Here is a 25,345-nt window from a genome sequence, read left to right as displayed (position 1 = left end):
CTCAGGACTAGTTTTATTACGAGTTAAGCTAGTGGACTAACCAGAAGAGGATCTGTGTTGGTCAGCCTGCGAGATGTCAATCCAGCTCCCAAAGGAGTCTTCTATGAAGAGACTATGGTTGCCTGGTAGATTGGCTGGCATCTTGGGGTCTGGACTCAAGAATAAGTCCTCCATGCTTTCCCCTACCTCATAGTACAGTGACCTGATAGACCAGAGAAATGAGCAGTAGATACACACAAAGTGATATATCACACATGATTGCATGAGGGCTGCTCTAATGGTGGAAAATGGGTAAAGAAAATGGAGAATTGTGGGGGAACATCAAGAATTTCTGGACTACAATGTAAGTACTGTATACGCTATATATTTCGCGGGGGTTTTATTTTCGCGAATTTCGCGAGTCGGGAGCTATTCGCGAAATTAACAACACGCGAAAATATTACAGGTCTTCCAAAATGAATCCCTTGCCTTGATGATACGAACATTTCAGTACTAGTATACCATGTCACGGCTTACCGAACAGACCATTCTGGCTAAGCTTGTTTACGTACGTCCACGTCTACTTACGAATACTGTAGAGAGCCAATCCATTATCGCAAGGGGACCACTCGTCAGAAATCTAGCGCGATGGACTTAACCACTTCAAAAATGTTGAATTCTAACTTACTAGTTCGCAGAGTTTGGCAAGCCTTTTTCATGCAGTGTATAACTAGTATCATTCTTATTTGCTAGTAAGTTGAAAATTCACACTTTCTTTGCCACTTCATATTTTCTCTGGTCCCCCAATCGCGAATTTAACCACTCGCAAAAATGTGTGACAGCGACAATTCGCGAAAATTTATGTACGCGAAAATTATAGCGTATACAGTAGTTGAATTCAATACTGACATCCTCTACAGACATGGGGTGCATTCGAGTGCTCTCCTAAAGCCAACTGTACCGTACCGTACCCACGCCAGAGGAGTGCTCAAATGCTCCAAAAGTGTGCTCTGTACTGTACGGTACCGAGCCAAAAGTGGACCACTTCCCGATGTGTTCCAAAAGCGTACCAAAAGCGTACCAAAAGCGTAGCAACAGCGTACCAAAAGTTTGCATATAAAGAATGCGCGTAACATACGCATATGTCACAATGCAAAGACATCATTCTCTTTGTTCGGGACGGCTGTAAGGAGTTCAAGCGCACCAGGTGAATGACCCTCTTGCTACAAAATGCGTGACCTCTTCTAAAAATAACTCAAGAGGTACACTTTCTCAACAGACCGCTCGAACGCTCCAAAACTGGCACAGTTCAGTACGGCATGCCTTAGTTCAGTTTGCTTTGGTTCACTTTAGAGCACTCGAACGCAGCCATGAATGACTTCATTTGAGACAAGGCTAGTGTGACGGAGACATCACAGTGTTATGGTTTATCTCACTCTATGAAACTGACTGGTGATGGTGCGGTGTCTCCATTCAGGTTGGTCAACCACACCACTGGACATGACCTGCACTAGGTGCTCACTTTGCCTGCTTGACCATCCTTTTCCAGTTGGTCAGAGTCAAGGAATCTGGATAAGTCAGGATAAACTTTGGAGAATTGCTCAAAAAACTCCAAAAGTAGCCTTCGTTTATGTAATATCATGAACCAAGTCTGGTAAAATGCTGAGTGAAATGAAACAATGTCATTCCAAATAACGATATAAAGTCTAGCCTAAGGAGCTACCACTTCTCAAAAAAGAAAGAAAAATATCAGCTGTGGACAGCCATGTTCAACCAATGCTGTGCTTGACTGGTCATAAGTTTAACCCAAAATGTGTCAGCAAATATTTCAGACTGTTTTCAAGACTTACTCTAACGATGCATAGGATGACCCCATCACAAATCTGGCCTCGTAGCTCGGCGGAAGAGACTCGAAGGGGGACGAATCCTCCTGGCAAGACGAAAAACTGTCCAAGGAGATGGACTCCGTCTGGTGGTTGGAAGAAGATGTCATCAGTGCATGTAGGGAGTGGAAGACCGGAGACCAGAAATCATGAGGAGAATGGAAACAGGGATGGATGAGGAATGTAGAGGGTTAGGACCATCATCACCACCAAACAAACATTACACAAATCATGGTAATGAAATGAATAAATTCATGATAGTAAAAGCCGTTTGGTTGAAAAGTTCTCACATCAAAACAAGGAGAGAGAATACTGTAAAACACGACATTTTCGCGGCATGAAATTTTCGCGAATTGCCTCTAAAATTCAATGCGTATAGTGTAGACAAGAACTTTCATGTGCATTTTAATTTCGCGAATCTTGGCTCTCGCGAAATTGGTGAAATTCAAATGCGAGTGAACATTCCTCGTTTTACAGTAGCATTACAGAGGATGTAGAAGCATACAAAGGAGAAATTTACAAGAATAAAAGGCGGAGAAGAGAATGGCAAGTTAGAGCAGAAAAGGTGAGAGGATCCAAGGGCAGCAAAAAGAGAGGAAAGATTTTATGTTGGAGGAAAGATGAAAAGAAGGAAAGACAGAGAATGAACGCATGAATCAGAGAGCAAGGGTGAAAAGGAAGTGGAAAGGAATTGTAAAATTGTCAAAAAGAATCAAACCACAACAGGTGAAAACAAAGAAGAGAGAAAATGACAAGAAGGAGAAATTAAAGTTTTAGGTCAAAAGATACGTGGAATACATCGAGGAATCAAAACACAGGCACAAAAGAGGTGAGCGAGGAAATTTGGTCATAGGAGACAAGGTAGAAAACAGAGTGAGAAAAAGAATGAATGCATATTAGAAACGGGGGGGGGGGGGGAACAAGAAGATTCAATACAATTGAATTTTCATGAACATTTGTAACAAAAGGCCATTTTTCACTTTTTCATTTCAAAACTTGTTTTTCTTTTTTTTTTAAAGCAAAGCTTTTTCAGGATCAAAAAATACCCGTTTAGAGATTTTTTTTAATTTTTTTTAATAAATGGAATTAAATCAAATTTTTACCCTAACACAATCAAAAGAAAAAATTTTCTGCAGAGGTAATTTATTTAATCATATTAAAAACTGCAACAAACAAAGTTCTTACAATAATTTGAATTGGTAACCTTATATACCATATGCAAAACAATGCAAAACATTCAGTGATTGAATATTGTTGGTGTGTTTGATAAAACCTCTGAAACATTTATCTAGTTGTAATTCTGAAAGTATTTCACTTTCCCTAGCTACTGTATGCATGTCCTTGAAATACATCATAAACTGTTTACACATGTAGACTGCACATTGTGGATACATGAAAATTTTGTGCGCAGTTGCTACATTTGAATTTTTTATTCTATGCCAACTTCCTCTAGCATCTCATTTAACAAGTGTTTCTCCGAAAGTAGAATGCGCATAAGCAATGATGTGTTTCCAAAAATAAAGACACTTTTTTCTTAGTCTATACTACAGTCACTACAGTGACATCATATACTGTATATACCACATATTTCTTGGGGTTTTCATTTTCGCAAATTTTATAAAGTACCTTTGCGAAAAGTAAACAGAAATTTTAACTCTGATCCCGAAGTGAATGCAATGTGCATGTGTACATATCTCCATTCATAACTACATTGGTTGTATACTCTGTGATCAAGAATATACACACTCACTAAAAATTAGACTCATTGAATATATGGCATACATGTATACAGTTGATTTCCAAAAGACAACCTCGCTCTGCAAACATGTGATCCTAAGTAGAACTGTAATTACTTCATGCATCCTAAGTACAACTGTAATTACTTCATGCATTCTTCACCACAGGAAAACACAGACCAACAAACAGTCATTGCCCCACAACCGCAATTCTTATTTCAGATGATATGGTTGTTGATATTTCACAGTGATTTATGACATTATGAAACAGAAACACTAAAGCTGACTTTATCAATGAGTCACAACATTTGCAGACCACTGATTTGCTCACATGAGGATTTCTAAACTAACCTCTGGATTACTGTCAGTACTATTGAAACAAGAGACCAGAGGGTCACGCGCTCACCTGAGTATCGCAAGCTCACCTTCCATGCATTCTTGCAGACTCTTACCTGAGAACACTGGAAACTTGTGGTGGGGGGTAGCTTTGAGAGCTACAAGGTAAGCATGTTGCCCATTCAAACACTTTGAGATCCTATCCCCCTAGGAATGCCACTTGCCAAGTTTGGTGAAAATCCATTCTGATGTTTTCAGCAAGAAGATGAAAATTTAGGTCTGCCTTAGGACCCCCCCCCCCCCCCAACCAGGGGAGGCAGCCCTGGATTTGCAATGAATAACATTGGAACTACAGTCATCAATGTACAAACTCAAAGTAACTTTGCTTTATCACTTCTGGTTCTAGACTCATTACGGGGGCCTCCTGGGGCCCCCAGTTGGGGCATGGTGCCCTTTTGATGGAATTGAGATTCTATCCCAAAAGGGATGCTACAAATGTACATGCTAAGTTTGCTGACAATTCATCATGGGGCTTTCAAGAAAAATATGAAAATTTACCATTTAGGCCCCAATTTAGGCCCCCTGGGCCCCCAGTTGGGGCATGGTGCCAATTTGATGGGAATAAGATTCTATTTCCCTAGGGATGCTACCTGCCAAGTTTGGTTAAAATTCATCATGGCATTTTCAAAAAAAAAATGAAAATTTACAATTTCGGCCCCAATTTCGGCCCCCTAGGCTACCTGCCAAGTTTGGTGACAATTCATTATGACATTTTCTAGAAAAAGATGAAAATGTACGATTTGGGTCCCATTAGGACCCCTCCCCACCCCTCTCCTCTGGGTCCCAATGGGGGCAACCCCTGATTCCGCCATGAACAAACTTGAAATAACAGTCATCAATGTACTAACTCATTGTATTAACTTAAAGCTATCACTTCTGGTTCTAGAGAAGAAGATTTTTTAAGATTCCTTAATTTTAGGGGGTTTGGGCTCCTCTCCCTGGGGCCCCCCAGGTGGGCCATGGTGCCCATTTTAACAAATTGATATCTTATTCCCCTAGGGATGCTACCCGCCAAGTTTGGTGAAAATCGGTCATGGGGTTCTCAAGAAGAAGATGAAAATGTAAAAAGTTTACGCACGACGGACGACGCACGCCGGACGCCGGACGAAGAGCGATTGCAATAGCTCACTTGAGCCTTCGGCTCAGGTGAGCTAAAAAACCTCCTCAAGAACTCCAATGATGGGAGAGTCAGGAGTATGACGATATCCTAGTACTAGTATTGTGATCAACAAGTGACTTTAGTGCCATGGTTTTATATGGAGTCACTAGTCACAGCCAAAACGAGCCTATGGTTATGCTTATCTTAGTAAACCCTTGTGAGTGGCTGTGGGCACAGAAAAAGCCCAAAGCATCGTACACTCTGTCCAAAGTCACTGGCACAGAAATGGTTAAAGGTGGTCTTTCCCTTTATTTCTCTTGCACTTAAGTCACTTTTGAGCTAAACTCACCAATCCCCTTGGATCCCAGTGGCAATTGGCCATGCATTGCCTGAAAGATAAAAGAGAGAAAAGGTACTGTATGTTGGACTGGGACATATAAATCAATTGCAAATATTATATCCACAGACAATATCTAAAGGGATGGGGCTTCATGTTTCCAACTTTTTTATGAGAGAATATGAAACCTCTTTTGAAATATGAAAAAGCATACAATTCAAAGAGGAATTCAAAGTTTATTTGATGAAAATTGGTTTTGAAATGGCTGAGATATCCAAAAACAAAGGTACTAAGAAAAGGTGGGACCCACCTTTTATTAGGACAACATTGTTGTATATCATTTTTGCATATCTCAGCTGTTTCAAAACGAATTTTCATCAAATTAACTTTGAATTCCTCTAGAATTGTAATGCTATTTCACATTTCATAAGTGGTTTCTAATTATCTTGCAAAAAGTTAAAATCTGAATCCCCCATCTTAACCAAAACTACATACATGTATACCATCCATTTAGGAATTTGAGTCAAATAGGATACATCAATATAGTATATTTTGCTTGAATTAAGAGTAAATACCAAATCAGTGAACCTTTTTGAACACCAAAAGGCACACAACATTATTTTAGTTCTCTCTGCCTTTATGTGTGCTGGGGAACATGGTGAACAAACACACACAGAGAGTGAATGATTAACAAACGAAAAATTCCTGCTTCCTTATTCCAGATGGAAGTCTGAATTTAATCTAATTTAATCTCATATAATCGATGTGCGTCAAATATGTCTTTCCTATTCTCAGTTCCCTACAACATCCTAACTGACCATCAACGTCATTTCATTTCGGTGCACTGCCAGATTTCTTGTGGTCATCCAAATACAGCCAAATGCAAAGTCAAGTCAAACCTGTCTATACCGGTCACCCAAGGGAGATGAAAAAATAGTGGCCTATACAGACAGGTGGCCACTATACACAAGTTTGACTGTATTTGTAACTTGTGGTTAAGAATGTGAAGATCTGTCCAGGACTCACAGGTTGATGGCATTGAGGAAGTTGACGGTGACCGTCCGGCCGATGGTCAGGAGAGAGACGGAAGGCTCAACCAGAGACGACTCTTGCTTCTCCAAGTGGAGAACATTAGCATCTCGGCAGTAGAACTAAGGTAGGAGGGGGAGGGGAGATGGAAAAAAGGAGACAGCACATGCATTTAAAGGGATCACACAGTTTGTTTAAGACCCAACTTCAGGTTTCTAACATTTTTTGGTGAGATGATGAGAAAAATCTTATGAAATATGAAAAAGCATGTAATTCCAAGATGATTCAAAGTTTATATGATGAAAATTGGTTTGGAAATGGCCGAGATATCCAAAACAGAGCAATCCCAATGAAAGGTGGGACTCACCTTTTGTTGGGATTGCTTTGCTTTACTTTATTTTTAGATGTCTCAGCCATGCCAAACCCCATTTTCATCACATAAACTTTGAATTCCTCTTAGAATAGTATGCTCTGTATTATTTCATAAGCAGTTTCTTGGTATCTTGCAAAAAGTTGACAGACAAATCCTCATCTCCACCAATACTATACCATCCCTTAAATCCTGGCAGAAAATATTGACTGCTTTGGGGGACATAGTTAAAGGGGAAGGCTAGTAACTGATCAGTGGGAATCAGTGGAAATGCTGGGAGATGATTGTTCCAATCCTTATGGGATTCATTCAAGAGTTCATTGTATATCTATTGTTGTGTGAAAATGATTTGCTTCAAAATGGTCTCATATTCAAGTAATGTGCAGTTTAATGCTTCCAGGTTAGCGTCCCTGGTCAGTGACGGAGCATTAATCTGCACATTACTTGAATATGAGACCGTTCTGAAGCAAATCATTTTCACACAACAATAGATATACAATGAACTCTTGAATGAATCCCATAAGGATTGGAACAATCATCTCCCAGCATTTCCACTGATTCCCACTGATCAGTTACTAGCCTTCCCCTTTAAAACTATTTGCCAGAGAGCCACGACTCAAAGAGATGGAGTCGACATTTGTTTCATATATCACATCCCACTTCATTCACGATATCTATGCTAAATTAAGGCATTGAAATGAAGTTGTCATGCTACCAGTCAGGAAAATTACATAAAGTATAATTTCAAAATGTAGATATGCATGTAAGATATAATACTTTTACGCATCCTGAAAACTGCTAGGCGACTGCCAGGCAGTATAGCAGCTAGAGACTGTACCTTTAAACAATCAGCATCGAGGAATCATCACATGAGGTATGAATAGAAAATACTGCCTGATGTAGTGAATTCAAATACCTTTCTGCTGCTTACAAACTAATATTTAACCAATGTCAATTGAATACAAAAATTATCTGATTCACTGCAAGACTAGTGGTAGCTTAAAAGAATTTGTCTTTTAAATACTGATAAAGCAAAACTGCAAACACAGAAATGTTATGTTTAAGAAGTTCTACTCATTACCCATTGCAGAGTTTTCCTGACTTGTACATATTGTGACAACTTTGCACATAACGCAATGGATACAGGGTGTTTGGAATGGTTGGATCTCCATGGTTGTACAAAACACAGTACCATCTTACAGATAGGAAGGGGGAAGCATTAAATTTGATAGGGGATGTTCAGATAATAAATTACAGCTGACGGCTCTCACAGACACTGTGAATCTGTGCTTTCTTCTAACGCACAAGAGCATGTCAAACTAAAACATTACTATCCAAGCTTGAATATAAAGGATCCTCTCCATCATTAATGTTGCGGTAAACTGCCAAGTGCACAACTTTACCACAGTTTCAGTTTTTAATCATAGACAAAAGAAATTTACAGTACTACATTAATATGTTAATGAGGAGACTGTGATTGAAATAGAACTGCAGCAATCACATGACACTTATCGCTGACAAAAAAAAAAAACAATATGAATTTTTCTCCCATGAAGATGCATAGATGCATAGATTTTCTTGAAGATAAAAAACTGCAGTAATGACCACATTTCATGGTTTCATCACCATGGAGATAAAAACACAAATTACATCACAGTGATGCTCTCTCTAGTTGCTATGACAATAGCAACCACCTCATCTCACCTTCAGGAGCTTGCGGAGGCGATTCAAGCCCTCCTTGGCACCATAGCTGCAGAGTTCGTGGAGGGTGCGCAGACTGCGGTCAAACCGGCGGGGGTTAACGGTACGCACCATCTGAGGTTGGTAGGGGGCGTTGGGATCGTTGTTGGAATCCGTCTCCTCGACCACCTCTGAATGGCTGGAACTCCCTGGTTAGACCATGACAAAATATCATTCCAGTAATAACAAAAGTGGAAAGTTTATGGGCAGAAGGCGTTGAGGACAACAAGCAATGTAAACAAGAAAAAACAAACAAACAAATAAACAAACAAAAATCTGTCCAGGAACGTTTTAAGTGAATTCTTACTGCATATAATGCACACATACGGCACTCTGCTATGAAGTACAGAAGTGATGATGTCACAGTCTTTTGCTGTAGCTTGGGTGGGAACATAATCACATGGGCTAGGTAAGGTTGTTTAGAACCAGTTTCCATGGCGATGAATGGCTATGACATCATACTTTAGTACTCTAAAAGCTGGTTAACATGAATATGGCATATATAGGGGTTAAAGGTCATGGCCATCAGGAGAGAGACAGGGTTTGGAGGCTCTCCATCCATTAATCCACTAATGTGGAGGTAAAATCTCCCTGATACAGGAGCAGAGTGGTCTATTACACAACAGCTACACCAGTCAGATCATGAAAAGGAAGATAATCTAATTGTCAATCAAAAAAAATAATCTATAAAATTTGCAAAGTGCATTGATTTGTACCAAACTGGGGGTGATTCTTACCAAAATTGGGGATATTTACCTTGTTTTTCAGGAGTTACAAATGGCACTTCCTAAAAATTGTGTGATGTTTTTGACAAAGATGATGTGAGAACAGATATAAATCTTTAGCAATTTTGATTGCAGACAAAGCAAATATAGAGTCCGGTAAAGCACAAAAAGTCGCGGGACACTTACTCTTCCTGATCCTGTTCCTCTGTGGAGGCCTGGGCGTGTCTTCATCGCTGCAGTACCCTTCCTTGTGGAGGTTCTTGGGTGGAGGGGGTTTGGTCTTGGTAGTAGGGTTCTCTGAGTAGCGCTCCTGTAGTCTTCTGTACCTCATCTCCATTTTCTTGTTCTTCTTCTGTAAGAATGTGAATGGAAGTGAAGTGAAAATCAGGCATTGTTGGTAAATCATATACTAGTTGGTTATTACACTTTGTACTTTTAGTAATTTTATAATTCTTGGATAAAGAGGAATCATTTTAAACAACACTTATAAATCTATATTGCAGATATTGCAATCACAGGAATTTGAAAGAGTGCAAATTGTGATTAGTATTTAAGTGTAAATATCATCATTACTGATATTTGCTCTTTTTTTTTAAAGACTAAGCTATCATTCAGCATTTTTGTGTGGTTAAAATAGCCTGCATTTGCCTTTGCTAAAATGTGTGTGTATATTTCACTCAAAACCATGAGTTGTGTCAAATTTTTTGCTAAACACCAGAGTCGCCATTTTTGGCCGCAATGAAACTACGGTACCTCTGCTGGAGACAACATCACTATTTATGAAGATTTATGCTAACACCTTTCAGGCGTACTAAAGCAAAATATGTGCCTTAGGCCCAGCTACGACCAAAATTCTAATTGTATAAAAAAAATAGATAAATTCAACTGTCCTGCTCATATGGGGATTACACATGTTAAGACTGTAAAGTATCAACTACTCTTGACCAAAAATACAGTACTACACAAGTATGGTTTGCCACTAGTTCTGCCATATCATACACAGCACCAAAAGCAGAATAGTGGGGGCAAGGGTATGATTCCTGTAACTTGTAAATATCTAATCAAATATATTCTACAGCCATATAACAATATATTTAAACAAGTCTGAGTGCCCTCAAAAGGATGTAGTTTGTTAGACATTCATCACAAATAAAGCAAGTTTGATCTCATGATCTTGTAAAAATTTTTGTCAATTGCTTCCAATATAGATCCTGTTTATGGGGATTCTCATCTTAATAGTTGATGAGGTCTCAAAGAAGGTTTATATCTGATATCTAATCAATGCTGCACAAATAACAAGCACAAGCAAACACTTGTATCATAAAAGCCTTTAGATGCCCAAGTCATAAAAACCTACCATATGCCATTTCTGCAAATAAAACCTTAGACTTGATCCTGTGATTGTCGAAGTAATTTGCAGGCGTTATGAATGTATTGATGGGACAGAAAGTCCAACGTCCAACCCAACCGCAACCATTCCCCCTTTGTGATCCACTGAACAAGCTGATGGCTACATTAGCTCGTTATTACAATTAAATTTCTATAGCTACTTTCTCATTCCTGGTGTGAACATTCTGCAAAGTGATTGGGAGCATGTCTAATACCATGTCAGCTTTAGAAATGCTTTAACAATTTGATTCTGTCTTTGTTTGTTTGTAAATTTCCTATAAACTGTATGACAGACATTTTTCATCAGCCAGAAGTCATACATATTAAATATGAATATAAATATCATTGAGGAGCGAAATCTGAAGAAAAAAAAACAGCCTACAGAGGGATGGTTCAAAATACAGCCAAGTGCTGTATATGCTGTTATTTTCGCAAGCAGATATTTTTGTGAATGAGGTCATCAACTAGGCATTTTTGCGAGAGGTTGTTTTCGCGAATTGATGCCGATGCTAACGTAAATGCACTATTACTCTAGCGCATGGAGACATTTTCGCGTGCTGTTAAATTCGCGATCCAACTGTGATTCGCGAAATTTGTGAAAATTAAACCCTCGCAAAAATAACAGCTTATACAGTATGTGTTATCAGATTTTTTTTTTTAAGGAGCTAAAATATGCCATGCATTGTTTGTACACTTTCAAGAAAAAAAAAATGAATGCAAACTGTTACAAAACAAGTTCATATATAAATACAGTTCAGGCAAACTTTTACAGAAATCCAAGTATCAGCTTGAGTTTTGTACTTGCAAGTCATGAATGACTTTACAATAACATAGACAATAATAGTTTTTGTTCCACATCCCTATGAATCAAACTCACTAGTGCCGGATTGACAGCTTCTAGGATGACTTCAATCTCCCTGATTCCCTTCTCCGCTGACTCTAGCTCCTCCCGTTTCCGAGCATACTCCTTTAACTCTGCGATGATCTCCTCTTCCTCTCGTCGGATGTCTACAATGCTGGTGTTATCTCCCACTGGCTCCTCCCCTGGTTTGGAGTCCTGCTCCTTCTCTACAACATCATCCGTTTCCTTGGTAACCGCCTCCACCACCACCACCTCCTCCTCCTCATTCTCACCGTCACATTCATCCAAGAGTCCCCACGTCTCGTCGTCTTGGCTGCCACTGGAGCTGATGCGGGCGGTTTTGACGGTGGGGTTGGCTTTATCGTGGGTGGGGTTGTGTGAGTTTGGGGCAGAGTTCGTGGTGGAGTGTGAATTGGTGTTTGAGTTTGAGTTAGCGTTGAGGGTGTGGTTGTTGCGGTGTTTGTGCCTCCTCGCCCTCTCCACCCTCGCCTCTTGCTTCTGTTCTGTCTCCTCCAGCTGTGTCTTGATGATTTCTATGAGGATGAGGGATGGAGAAAGAGTTTTATCATTGCTTACCTGGGCTGAATCATCCTTAGAATGCAACATGGTCACTGTAAGTCATTTTTTTTTTTTCAAAACCACAAATCTTTGTGGGGTGTTGTTGTTATTTTTTGTATGCTTGTCAAACTTTAATATCATCATCACTCAGGGATGCGTCCTTGAGAAACAATTGCAGTACGCTTGTCAAAAGACCCAATGAAAGTAAAACTGAATTGTTCATCCTGCTGATAATGACTTATAATGGGTATCATTCCAGAGCCATGTTTTATGCTTTCCAAAGTGTGTTTTTCTTCAGCATACTTTCTGTTTCAGGTGCATTCAAGGCACAGCAACTGGAGACAGAAACCAATATGAGCTGCTCCCGACAACGTGCTAAGCCAAAAAGTTTGCTAAATGCAGTGATAACACAGTAAGCTCTGAATGTTCAAGAACACTTATAATCACCCAAATAGCTAAAAAGTCAATGGACCATTTAAACACAGTGCTGTCTAACAAATACACATCTCTCAACACATTACACAAGAACGAGACGGTGTTACAAACCTTTGGTGTAGATGAGATCTGCCAGTCGGCGCACCATCTCCTCCCTGAAGATGACGTAGTTGCCATAGCGATAGTACTGACTGACTTGGTTGAAGCAGGACATGATGTGCTGTAGGTTGGAGCGCAGTTTGCTGCAGACATGCCAAAATCAAAAGTGTTTGATAGTGTTACATTTATCCTAATATAAAATTGTGGTGTTTGGATATCTACTGTCATGTTTAGACACACACACACACACATATCATACACATACAATGTACTGTACATGCCTTATACCTAGCATGTCTAATTTTTCGCAAATCAGGACTTCTAAACGATTTCGCAAGTGGTTAAATTTGTGATTTTGGAGTACAGTAAAATGAACAGAGAAATGTATGCATGCACGTCACATTCATATTGGGATCAAAGTTGATATTTTTGCATGGTTTGAAATTTGCGAATTCCAGACTTGCGAAATTCATGATGATAAAAAGATCACAAAATATATGGCATATTCAGGATACAAATTCGTACTTCATGTCTTCATGTAGTTTCTTTGTTTCGAGAGGTAGGTAAAGATAGTGTCCATTTTTTAAAGAACAGCGTGACAAAAATGGTATGTAACAAATCAGTCTGAAACAAGGGTCAATAGGAATATATGCACAATGCAACTAGTGTATAAATGACTTTCTTGTATCACCATGACACAGTAAGAGATATCTCTGCCACAGAGGACAGGATAGGGTAGGGACATATTGACACTGGCATAACACATCAAGCACCACACTTAAAGGGATGATATAGTTTTAGCTAAAATAGGGCTTCAGGTTTCCAACTCTTTTGTGAGATAATGAGAAGCCTCTTATGAAATATGAAAGCATACAATTCTAAGAGAATTCAAAGTTTATTTGAAGAAAATTGGTTTTGAAATGGCTGAGAAATCGAAGAAAGAGGTCCTAATAAAAGGTGGGGTCAACATTTTCTTATGACCCCTTTGTTTTACATGTACTTTGTTTTTTGGATATCTCAGCCATTTTAAAATGTATTTTCATCAAATAAACATTGAATTCCTCTTAGAGAATAGAATTGTATGCTCTTTGATAAAATGTATTTCATAAGTGGCTTCTCATTATCTCACAGAAAGTTAAAATCTGAATCCCCCATCACAACCAAAACTACACCATCCCTTTAAAGCCTGCTGAATTGGGATCTTCTCACCGCAGTGGGTGAGGCAGGGAGAGGGAGGGTAAATGCCACCTGTTAAAAATTCATGGTTTGCCACCTGCTGGACTGATGCATACATTGTACATCGACACTGGCTAGGAAAACATCAGCTGTAGGTAGACACAATCACTGTCAACATCAGGGATAGATGAGGAGGAGGAGATCGATGAAGATGAAGGAAAAGGAGATGATTTAGAAGAAGGAAAATGAGATCATGATGAAGGAGAAAAGGAAAATGATGGAGAAGATGAAGATGAAAAGGAGATATTGGAAGAAGGGTGGTGATTATGAAGAATAATAGGAAGGAAATGATGATGAAGATGGAATGAAGGAGATAATGATAAAGAGGAAAAGATGATGATAAAGAAGAACAGGAAGAAGGAGAAGATGATGGAGAAAAGGAAGATAATGATTATAAACCAAAAGGAAAAAGGGAAGATGATGAAGATGAAAAGAAGGAGGAGATAACAATGAAGATGAAAGGATGAAGGTAAAGAAAAAAAGAGGAAGATGTAGAAAACGAAGAAAAGTTCTTCTACTTCTCCCTCTTCTTAAATACCTGAACATCACCTGACATCAAATACCTGAACATCACCTGACATAGTTATGTGTGGATTTACACTTGTTGTACTATGAAACATAGTTTTCAAACATGCAAGACATGTGACTGTGCATCACAAAACAAACAAAGAGTTGCATGCAGTGATTTTGTGTGAGGATTGAAAATAGGTGAAATGGGTCAACCTAGCCAATCTTGAGTTTTTCATATTTTCTGAAAGAGCAAATCTTCTTCTACATTATTTTATAGTTTTGGAATATAAAACAAACAGAAAACTGTGTTTTTAGCAGTTTTTTCTCAAACACTTTTTTGTAGAATAGTGTGATTAGATATGTCTAAAAGAGAGTCCCCTTTTCATTTATTAAAAACCCTGTACACACTCTTCATTTTCAAGTCCGATAACTTTAAATAGAAATGATGACGCTACTGCTTTGAAAGTTGGCATTAATCATGAATAGAATGTGTTAGTAAAGCATGCTTAATTTCAGCTTAATATGATAATCCCATCACTGTTATTGCTCCAGTGGTTTACATCCTGTGTTTTGTCCCATTCATCTCACAGCTAGCGCGGCTTGGTAAAGATTAAGCAGTTGAAAAGACCCTTTATTTCAGAGCCTCTTTTCTCAGTTCACACTTTTCCAGAGTGTGTGCTTTCTTTGCAATATCTAGATAGGTTAGGAGAGTCTATTTGAATTGAGTTATACACCATTTTAAAGCATAGAGTCGGCATGCTCTTTTACAATCTGCCCTTGACGAAAAATCCATGTCTGGCAACTTTTTGTTGGTTTTGTGATGCAGGGTCACATACAGTATGGTATAGCATTATGAGCTATTAACTGTCAGTGACACACATTGTCTGTGTATGATGGGAGTTGATTATGCATTTAAAACTGGTAGTTTTCTCCCCCCCTCTCTCTCTCTCTCTCTCTTTCTCTCTCTCCCTCTTCATTGCCAAAAGACATTGAAGATAATTGATTTAGAGTAGTACTCACTTTTTATCTGCCGTGATGTAAGCCATGCAGAATGGACGAACGAAGCCCCTGGCATGAATATCATACAAGGTAAAGTGGTGGATCTGAAACGGACAGACAAAAATAAATAAATAAATAAATAACAAAATGCAAGTGACCAGTGAGTAACTTTATACACAAGGAGCTAACCACCTAAATTTAGCTTTGAATGTGTGTTTAATTTTTACATTCATGTCAAAAGCACTTCATGTAGAGCAAGGCATGAATCTTGAACATACTGTAAAACAAGGAATGTTCGTGTGCATTTTAATTTTGCGAATTTTGCGAGAGCCAAGATTCGCCAAATTAAAATGCACATAAAAGTTCTTGTCTACACTAAGTGCATTGAATGCTAGAGGCAACTCACGAACATTTCATGCCGTGAAAAAGGCCTTCAGCTCTAATTCGCGAAAATTCGCAAAAATATTGTGTTTTACAGTACTTCAAATTTCAAACTCATTCTCCATGTAGACTACAAAAAACTGATACAACATAAAGATGAACAAAATCTGTACAAGTTGTAATCCACTGAGTTACAACTTGTACATGTCGATCATAGACATATGATGTACACATTGTATAACAAGTTGATAGGAATTAAGGCCTACAGTATTTGTCATCTTGGGATACCAAAGACAAAGACTGACTACTCTTTCATGATCATGTGAGCAAGACAGAACCTACGCTGTACAAGCAGTACAAATGTATGATGACAAAGATATGAAAAGTGTACCCTCATTAGTACCATACAATGCCTGCATGTTATATTCTCATGCATACAAACATGCCGCTGGTCTAACGTGGTATTTCCATCATAATATTATGACGTTTGTGCTATCCTAGGTAAGCTACTAGCTAGCAGCTAGGGACCTTCCAGGAGCAACATGTTATTAAATATCTCAACACATCATCTCGTTGCCATGGCGATCATTGCAAGACAGCTATTCAGCACATAGCTTGGATGGGGGGGGGGGGGGGGACCTCTTCCTGTAAAAATAGTCCATAACGCAAGAGGATGTACATTGCAAGTGTGAGCGTGAATGAAGGCAATACATGGACCATTGCTTGTATGTACGCAATGTGCACTACTGCTCAGTGTGCGAACCTGGATGGATTTGATCATATGATGTCACCTTATCATGTATGACAGTCCATCAGAGAGAAATTTGATTCAACAGCCTGAAGATTCACAAAAAGCCTTACTTCTAAAAAACACAGCAGAGTGTCATATTTTCCCTTTAATGATAAGGTAGCATTTAAGCTTGTCCGACATAGCAATTTATGGGATGCATGGACACACAAAGAATGAACTCTCATACAATGTAGACAATGTGACCAGAATGACCTGTTAAGTGTGTTGGGGAGGGAGTGCAGCCCTTCAGCCCTCCGCCGCCCCCACCCCCGCCCCCAAGCTAAATTGTAGAATCATCAATACCCCTATAAACTGAATGCAATGAATTTATGACTGCATCTTAAATTCATTTTGAAGATGAAAGTATTTGTCTCATATTTTCATAACAAATTTCATATTCATTTTACTTTTTTTTTAGTTTTACTGTCTGCAGTCAGTATACATCTAATATTTCTCCAATGTAAGATATCACAGTGAAATTCAGAGATTCCCATTTCACCAAGAAAAGATGATGATTTCTGCGAGGAAAAAAAATTTCCCCGAGACATGATGCGCTAACATGATAGATTTTATTTGTCTCCCGGGAGTAGGTTCTCCTGCAAGGAGGCTCCTTTCTTGAACTACACTTCCATATTGCCGTCTGTAATTCTCATGTTCCCCAGTCTCTGTGCGATAAATATGCCTTCACGACGATGCTGTCATCGGCAGACATTTATACGATTCAATTAAAGAAGTGCGAGGACTTCTAATTGCATTTGCTAGACTCACAGAAACATGAGAAGTCAACAACAGCTTGTAATAATAATTAGAGAAAGAAGGAATAATGAGAAAAGCATCAACTGAATTGTAGGGTATATTTTCATGGAATGTTTTTAATGTTTTTATTCTGGCCTTGTAACCCTGGCAAGAAGTTAGTCATTCATTTCACCTGTGTGCTCCTGTTATTTTTGTTTTCTTTTTCTGATATCAATTCTGTTGCTGGAATGTATTTTACAATCTTTGTCATTATTTTCATTATCACTATGATTATACCAGGATCCTCTCTGAAAATCAGCCCTACTTGTAGTTATGGCTGAAAAGGCAATCTTTCTTGTGAGCAGAAAATTAATGATAATAATGATAATGAATAACATAATTATATATAACGCTTAATACTGATGTTTCTAAGCGCATCGATCCGGAAAAGAAAAAGTATGACATTGAAATGAAACACAGCATTACAGTGTATGTACATGTAAATATTATAATATAACAACAGCAACAAAACAACAGAATTAAAGTTGAGTAAACAGATAAGTTTTCAACAATGACTTGAATTAATGAATTGACATTAATGAATGGAAATGGTTATGATGATAGTAATTTAGCAATAATGATAATAATCAAGATGCTAGCACACTTTGCACAAACTGTGATAGACAACTTGTGAAGAAAAGGAAGGCAATTCAGAAAGAGAATCTTGTCCATATCAAAATTCGTTTCCATTCAATCCCTGTTATCACTTTTTAGTTTATCTCTGTTTTGTCTCTCTATTATCTCTGCTATTTAAACATATTTTGATGACCGAGTTTATTCTACTATGTTACTATGTCTACAATCTATGTCTATGAGGAAGAGACAGCTAGAAATCATGTTGTTTATACACAGTATGTACTGCATTGACATTCTTTATGTTGCCCTAAATGAGACAATCATATAACTATCAATATTCACTGGAAAAATAAAATGATCTTGGCTAAAGGACAAAGAGAGGAAGCACATGGATTTAACACAGTGGCTGAAATAAAGGGTTTCAGGGAACACAAAGAATGATGTTTGTTTTTATGTTATTTGTCTGTTTCAATACCTTACATTCATTACTATCAAAAGTGTGATAAACAACCAAAATTTTTAGTGAACACATTGATCACTTGATTATCTTGTGTGTTTAACCTCCAGAATGTGCCTATAGTATTCAATATGTCATCCTGTTCAAAACAGTCCATCATATTTACTGGCTATTTGATATGAAACAAACCCCTGACAGTAAATTACACTGAACTGACTGGAACAATCCATTTATTGACAATCTCCCCCTTTAATCTATATAATTTCTAAATTGTCTGTCAAACACGGCAGCATCTGGGTGCTGATAATGTGTACATCATCCTCATTTCACACCATGTAGTTTCACCGACTGCGACACATTCTATGCATGAGGTTGAGTCGCGACTCTGGTATACTCTGCACATCTCATGCACACTTAACTCCCGAATGAGGTCAGCGTAAGCCAAGTCATTAGGCATCTGTCCACTTCCGACAGCCCCCAGAATTCATGCGAGACTCAGATGATAATTGGACTAGGACTGAATATCACACTTTAGCAGCACTCAAGGCATACTGCAGGTTTGATGGCTGTATGCTACATTTAAAGGGAAATATCATCCTTTCATCTCGTAGGGTACACAGTCACACCTATTTTGTTAACCCGTTTAGGACAGGCTGATTTTGCTACAACATGCACTTCCAATAGACACATGCCCAAGTATAATCAAGACTCGTTGTCAGTGGGTTAAAGGGATACATGTATTTTATTCCTTCATTTACTAGGGTATATCACAGTCACATAAAATTCTGTGTTATACCGAGGCCACTGCGGGTACAATTTGTATCTGTATGAGTCTATGGATGCACTTGAATTATTCAGAGTAGTGAACTCTGCCATTTAAACCTCACATGGTTAATCGTCCCTCATTTTCATTTTTATTTACTCTTTTATTTTGTTATGAGGCCCAATCCATTTCCAGCCTAACAGCTCATGACGGCAGTCATCTGCATTCAATTATCTCTCTCATTTTGGAAAAAATATGATCTCTAATATACTTATTCACATGTTTTGGACATGTTTGTTGTACAATAATGTAAGTATTGCCTATGTTTTCTTCTCGCATAATAGTTTGTTATAAATTTAATTGGTACTTGTCATTGTAATGTTTGTATCTTCGTGTGGATGCAAAAATAAACCAAATGAATCCAACCCAAATATACAGAACCCATCTCAAACCCACATTTTTAAGGCTACCACAAGAACTCTTCCAAGATGCACTAAATTAAATATCCTACAGAAGTAAATGACTGTAACTCATGAGAGCAACAAGATAGTTTAATGATCAACTCGCTGTGACAAAAACCTATGACATGATTTATTTTTAAATTGCAAATCAAAATCGGTGATACACTGATCAGTGTTGAATATAAAATCTGGTCTAACGTTCACCTCACCCCCATCTATCCATCCCAAAACACCTCCCCCTTGCTTTCTGATCAAATGAATGATAAAAAAAAAATTGACAAAAACATTACAAAAGACATAAGTGTAGCTTCCTTATTTTCTCCAAGTGCTTTACTCATTGAAAGCATACCATACTCTTTTTTTTCTGTCCAAGATTAAACTTCTTGTATAAATACATCTTTAGCATATTTGTTTTCAAAAAACACAATTATCAAATTACTGAAATTTCTTGAGAAAAACCACTTTGTGAATATTTGTCACATGAAAATCATGTGCAGGGGTCGCACTTAACTTTTTTTTTTAACTAGCCAGGCGGACTACTTAGAATCAATTTTGACACTGAAGCAATATTTTGGCTAGCCAGACGGACTAGTAACTTCAGAATTTTATGATTTTTAGCTAGTCCGAGGTGATTTTGGGTGGCCAATGGCCAGCGGACCATCGCCAATTTCGAACCCTGATGTGACATCACAAAGACGGCTGATAATGATGTTGATGATGGTGATCATAATCATTTTTATAATCATCATCATCATCACTATCTTATCATAATTTTACTCCTTGCTTTTTCCCCCTCTTATTTAAGTTATAATTATCATCTTTGTTATCATCATTATCTTCATATACAGCATCATGTCACCACTTGTACTGCACTTACACAGATGTAACTGATCAAAAAGTATAATTTATACACTTGGTTTCTTTCCAAAGGCAATGTTCACGCAGTCCTTTGAATCCAATACTACATGTAGTATGAGCTATACTTGCAGAGTACTGCCAACTAGATTTTGACTCACAACAACTGAGCAAAATATCCTTGCATTGTGTTGATACAAGTAAAACCTGGGATTTGAGGAATGAAGGCATTCGGGAAAAAAGTATTTGCTGTAAATTAAAATTACTGGAAAAGGTTAGTGAGAGGACATCAATTATGGTGAACTGAGAATTATCGCATATTGGTTTATTGCATTCTCTCATTACCAGGACTGCATGGCTACATGGGGATCAATTTCATTAGGCTGTGTTCGCAAATATTTTGTGTCGTACACAATATTCCCTGGGTGTTCTAGTCATGCCCTGTTAGACACACTCGCAAATTTGCTCTACACTTAATTTCCTGGCATGGGTCCACGGTCCAGGCTAAAAGTCATTGAACTGCATGTTATCCCATAAATGCTGACATTCTACTGCTGCTTGGGAGCAGCAATATTCATATCGTTGCTGCATATGAGCCAGCTGATAGGAGGGATACCTGTCGGTAGAACACGTTTAATTAAATATGAATGATGCCGTCTTTCTTGGCCAAGGTCGTCCACCTGACTACACAGCACTTTGATACTAGCTCTGTACTATTAAGGCAGTCAAAACTCTGTGTTAGACTTTATCAATATTTTGTAGACTTTGTTCATCAATTCAATGGTACAGAGATAATGTAATTCACATTCCAAGAAGAAAAGAGCAGTTGCTGCATCACTCGTTGGGGTGTACAGCGGGACGAGGTGCACAGCTGTATATTGTTTTCATCAGAACATAAACTGTAGGCCTACTTGTGTACATTCATGAATATGAAATGTATTGCAGGCAAAATGTCAAGAGATGCCATGCACATTGGTTCTAGGCTGGTAGACTACAGGTCGACTGGTACAATGTATGTTCTCATTGTAAAAATTGCAAAATTTGGGCCACGATCAGGGTCGCATCTTTCTGATTCATTTTTCTCACAAATTATTGCGCTCTGGATTGCAGCCTAAACTTTGTGAAATGTCATTTCTGTTCACACTGTAAAAATTTCAACGTTTTGGTAGTGATTCTGATCGCGATCTGAAATAATGCATCATCTTGAATGCAATGAGAACAGTACTGACACTGAAACACAAATGACTAGTAGGCCTACCAGTAACAATAGTGCTAAAGGTATGAAGGGACTCAATGAGCCAGAAATATCATTTATGAATGAAAACTGAAACTTTTATCACTTTTGCTGTCAGTTCAGGATGACAGGAATTTTGTTTTGGTAAGAGCAATCAATTTACACCTCACCATTCTATGACACTTTGACTATTACAGAAGCTTCCAGAAAGTGCAATGTACTACGTCTTGACAATTGATGATTGCTTTCCAAGAAATTAATTAACCTAGAAGTAGTCCGTTTGTAGTTTAGTAATTTCATCATTTAGGTATCTGTTCACTTGAACAAGGGCATACATGGAGTGTTCATCAGGTTTATGAGTGATATGATGTACATGTCTCAGCATCTGCACCTACAATATACTGTGGCTTCAAACATGGCAACTCTACAGAGAATTCATTTCAGAGAAAATTGAAAACGATAACACCACAATCTAGAGCAAATCAACTACCCTTTCTGTGCAATACATTACAATTTACATGGCCCTTCGTTTGTACATTTTCATGAAGTTAAGAATGTACACATGTAGATCAGCATCTTTTTCTTTGAAGACCATTTTCCCGATACCAGCAGGCTGGCATTGATTCACCCTAGATTGCCCCTAGATTAATGGAGTGAGAAGGCTAAGAATCTTCTCAGAAATTGTTAAATCCCAGAGCTGTGCTGGTCACTGCATGCAGGAATAGCTGCACGTCCTTTAATTGGGTTGGGAATCACTGAGCGTTGCATAATGAAGAATCCCTTTAGCCTGTCCATGCATTGTAATATTACATTAAAGAATTCTGTAAGCCTTCTTTCTTTTTGTCCAACTTTGACTGTCTTCTTGTTTTAGACCAAGTAGTGTGGGGATACCACTGAGTGGTAAAGCTGGCCCTGCTTGGATGCATTCAAGAGCAACCATAACAAATTGTCTACAAAAAGCTTCATTACTGAATTCTATGAATGTACACACACCTAGCCAAATAATCTTGACCGGAATTGACCATTATCAATGAGCTTTTCATACGCTTCCTTGCACGCATCCGCTGACGGCCGCTATTCGCGATTCCGAATGTACCCCTCTTGGCAACTAATTACATTGTAAGACCGATGCAATCCAACCACCCATGTTTCCCCACAATACCAGGTCTTAAGACTAGTCTCCTTCAAGGCTTACAGTCACTATGACCTATTAAACTATTAAAAGAACAGATTTGTAAAAGTAGAATCTTTCACATGATATAACTTTTCACACAGGACTTATTTCAGCAAACTTCACTTGTTTACAATTTTGTGGTTGAGACTATTTCCCTATATAAAAACATCTCACGTGTTCAGACTTATTCACATGTCATGATTCCATAAAAGTTCTGTCAAGTGGAAAATATCCCCTCTGCTAAATACATAACGTGTATTCCACATAAACTTTCTATTAAACCATCTTCTACCATATATCGTCAGCTGAGAACCAGAAGGGCTTTTACTGCACTTTTGGGGGGTATTCAGTTATTGGTATCATGTTGTAGAGCTCAATCTCCTCGATGTTATGGTGTCAATTCTAATTATTTTCATTTTCAGTAAAATGTTAAAAATCAAAACCACAAGGGTGCTATTTTGCCCCATATTCAGAACAATGCATATTGATCCACCCACTCTTGATTAAAAATAAACTTTTTATTTCATAAAAATTGATTGTTTCACTTTTATTCACACTCAAATCTTAGAACATGATAGCGCCCTTCTGGTTCTCAGCTGACGACATTAGAATCCAAAATGAGACTTACATAGGAGTAGGTTCCTTCTTGTCTGTCTTCCATGATGACTGCTGTATCCTCCGATAGCTTGAAAGTATTCCTGGATAGGACGTAGATTACAAAAACATATCACATTTAGTATTCAGCGAATAACAAATCTAAACTTTCACTGTCTCTCTACCCAGCCTGATGTTATTATTGGCTCTATAACCCTCATCAAGTCCCAAGGGATATTTGCTGCAGGAATGATGATTTTACCATTATTAGATTAGCACCTATATTCACTGCATATCTTATACTGATGAAATATTATCTGGCATTTAATAGTTAAAGTTGTGAAATCTGCACAAACTTTGAAAAAATCATTTTTATTAACGCCAACTTGGAACAGAAACAGGAAATCAATCTTCAAAATGTGTTATCAATTACTTAGAGAAGTCAGTCACAAATTCAGCAGATGCATGTTTAGGCTTCTGAATATTCTGAAGGGGAAAAAAGAAAAAAGAGAATTCTACACGATTAACACAGGGGTCAAATGAAAGAAAATTTGTTACTCTTCCTCACGAAACACCAACAATTTACACCAATTTACACCAAAAGTCATAACAAAAGAATGCAGCAACAAACAACATAAATATGGTTTGGGGGAAATGACTGGTTAAGCTAAGTAAATTATGATAAGACCTTTTCAACTATGGTGATTTTTCAAGTAGAATGGAACATAAAAATTGGATGTAGATTGAGTGCATGCAGAAATATTGGTAGAAAATATCAGTAAAGTTTGAGGTAAAATAATATTATCTTGCCTCCTGAAAGAGGTACAATGTATAAGCCAAGTACTCTTTCAATACATGCTAGAAGAATGAAGATGGTAAATTCTCTTTAGTACTTTCATTATATCGTTGTCCAACTGCAATATCAAAGATTGTCATAGTTTTCGTTAATATCCAGCCTCGGACCGAAACGTAAAAAAGTTATAACTTTCAAGAGGATTGTCTGATTTTCATCAAACTTCACTGAAGTGTTCTATGAATAATTCTGCATTCAATAAATCAACATAATATTATACACTTATACAGCTGTAACATACTTGGGGTTCATTCCCCTTTTAATCAACAGAATGTCTTGTTCCTAAACCTATTTTCGCTCTACCATGTCAGTAGCACTGATGTTCCCCTAGTGTTTGGTGTCTGCACTTCACCTAGAACAAACAAATGTCCCTTCGTGAAAACATGCATCACATCGTTCCTGAGATTTCCTGTTATTCTGTAAAGTTAGCTGACCTGTGGTTTTACAGGTACACCAAAATTTGCTCCTCAAACCTAACAATGGAAGAACTACATAGTTTGCTAAAATAATAGTAGCCACACAGATATACCATGATCACATGATAATGGAGCTTTCTTTGTGCGTGCCCACAGGCTGAAAATATTTTCATGTTTTTGACAGGGATAACCTCTTCATGTATATAAATGTCAATGATACCAAATAACAAAATAGTTATTTTAGTTCAAACATAATTTAAGTAACTTCTCATATTTTAGAATGATTGCCTCACAAAGATTTTGTATACAATAACATGAAGGCTCAACATAGCTTGAACTCATCTGGCACGTCTCCTGATCATATCAAGATTTGTGGTCAGATTTTACATGTATACATGTACAAATACACCGTACAACGTAAGGTACAGTCTAAATTTGGGTCATTTCACAAGTATCTACCTGATAATGACTACTGAACACAGAATATACATGATGCACTACACAAGTCCAATATACAGTTAGAGTTAACCTTTCACTGAGATACTAAAATAAGAGGGAGTTGGATTTAAAATTTGTCATTCAAGCTGTGCTGGTATCAAAACTTCCATAAAAAC

The 25,345-nt window shown here is 37.9% G+C and overlaps 1 protein-coding gene across 1 annotated transcript in view; it reads right to left on the bottom strand.

The window, feature by feature from the left end:
• LOC139710724 (guanine nucleotide exchange protein smcr8a-like) overlaps nucleotides 1-25,345 on the bottom strand; it is a 65,893-nt gene that overhangs the window by 14,873 nt on the left and 25,675 nt on the right. The window contains exons 4-13 of the mRNA XM_071622642.1: nucleotides 23,497-23,566; nucleotides 15,404-15,486; nucleotides 12,650-12,780; nucleotides 11,561-12,078; nucleotides 9,481-9,646; nucleotides 8,534-8,718; nucleotides 6,457-6,581; nucleotides 5,443-5,482; nucleotides 1,830-1,948; nucleotides 42-202 (exon numbers count right to left, since the gene is read on the bottom strand). Of these exons, the coding sequence (XP_071478743.1) occupies nucleotides 42-202; nucleotides 1,830-1,948; nucleotides 5,443-5,482; nucleotides 6,457-6,581; nucleotides 8,534-8,718; nucleotides 9,481-9,646; nucleotides 11,561-12,078; nucleotides 12,650-12,780; nucleotides 15,404-15,486; nucleotides 23,497-23,566 (1,598 nt within the window). The remainder of the gene's footprint in view (nucleotides 1-41; nucleotides 203-1,829; nucleotides 1,949-5,442; nucleotides 5,483-6,456; nucleotides 6,582-8,533; nucleotides 8,719-9,480; nucleotides 9,647-11,560; nucleotides 12,079-12,649; nucleotides 12,781-15,403; nucleotides 15,487-23,496; nucleotides 23,567-25,345) is intronic.

This window comes from Diadema antillarum, unplaced genomic scaffold, assembly GCF_040938485.1.
Source record: "Diadema antillarum isolate AM-2024a unplaced genomic scaffold, OU_Dant_1.0 seq00001558_RagTag, whole genome shotgun sequence".
Classification (NCBI taxonomy): Eukaryota; Metazoa; Echinodermata; class Echinoidea; order Diadematoida; family Diadematidae; genus Diadema; species Diadema antillarum.
The sequence above is the reverse complement of the archived record's forward strand: the minus strand, read 5'-3'. Positions and strand labels throughout refer to the sequence as shown.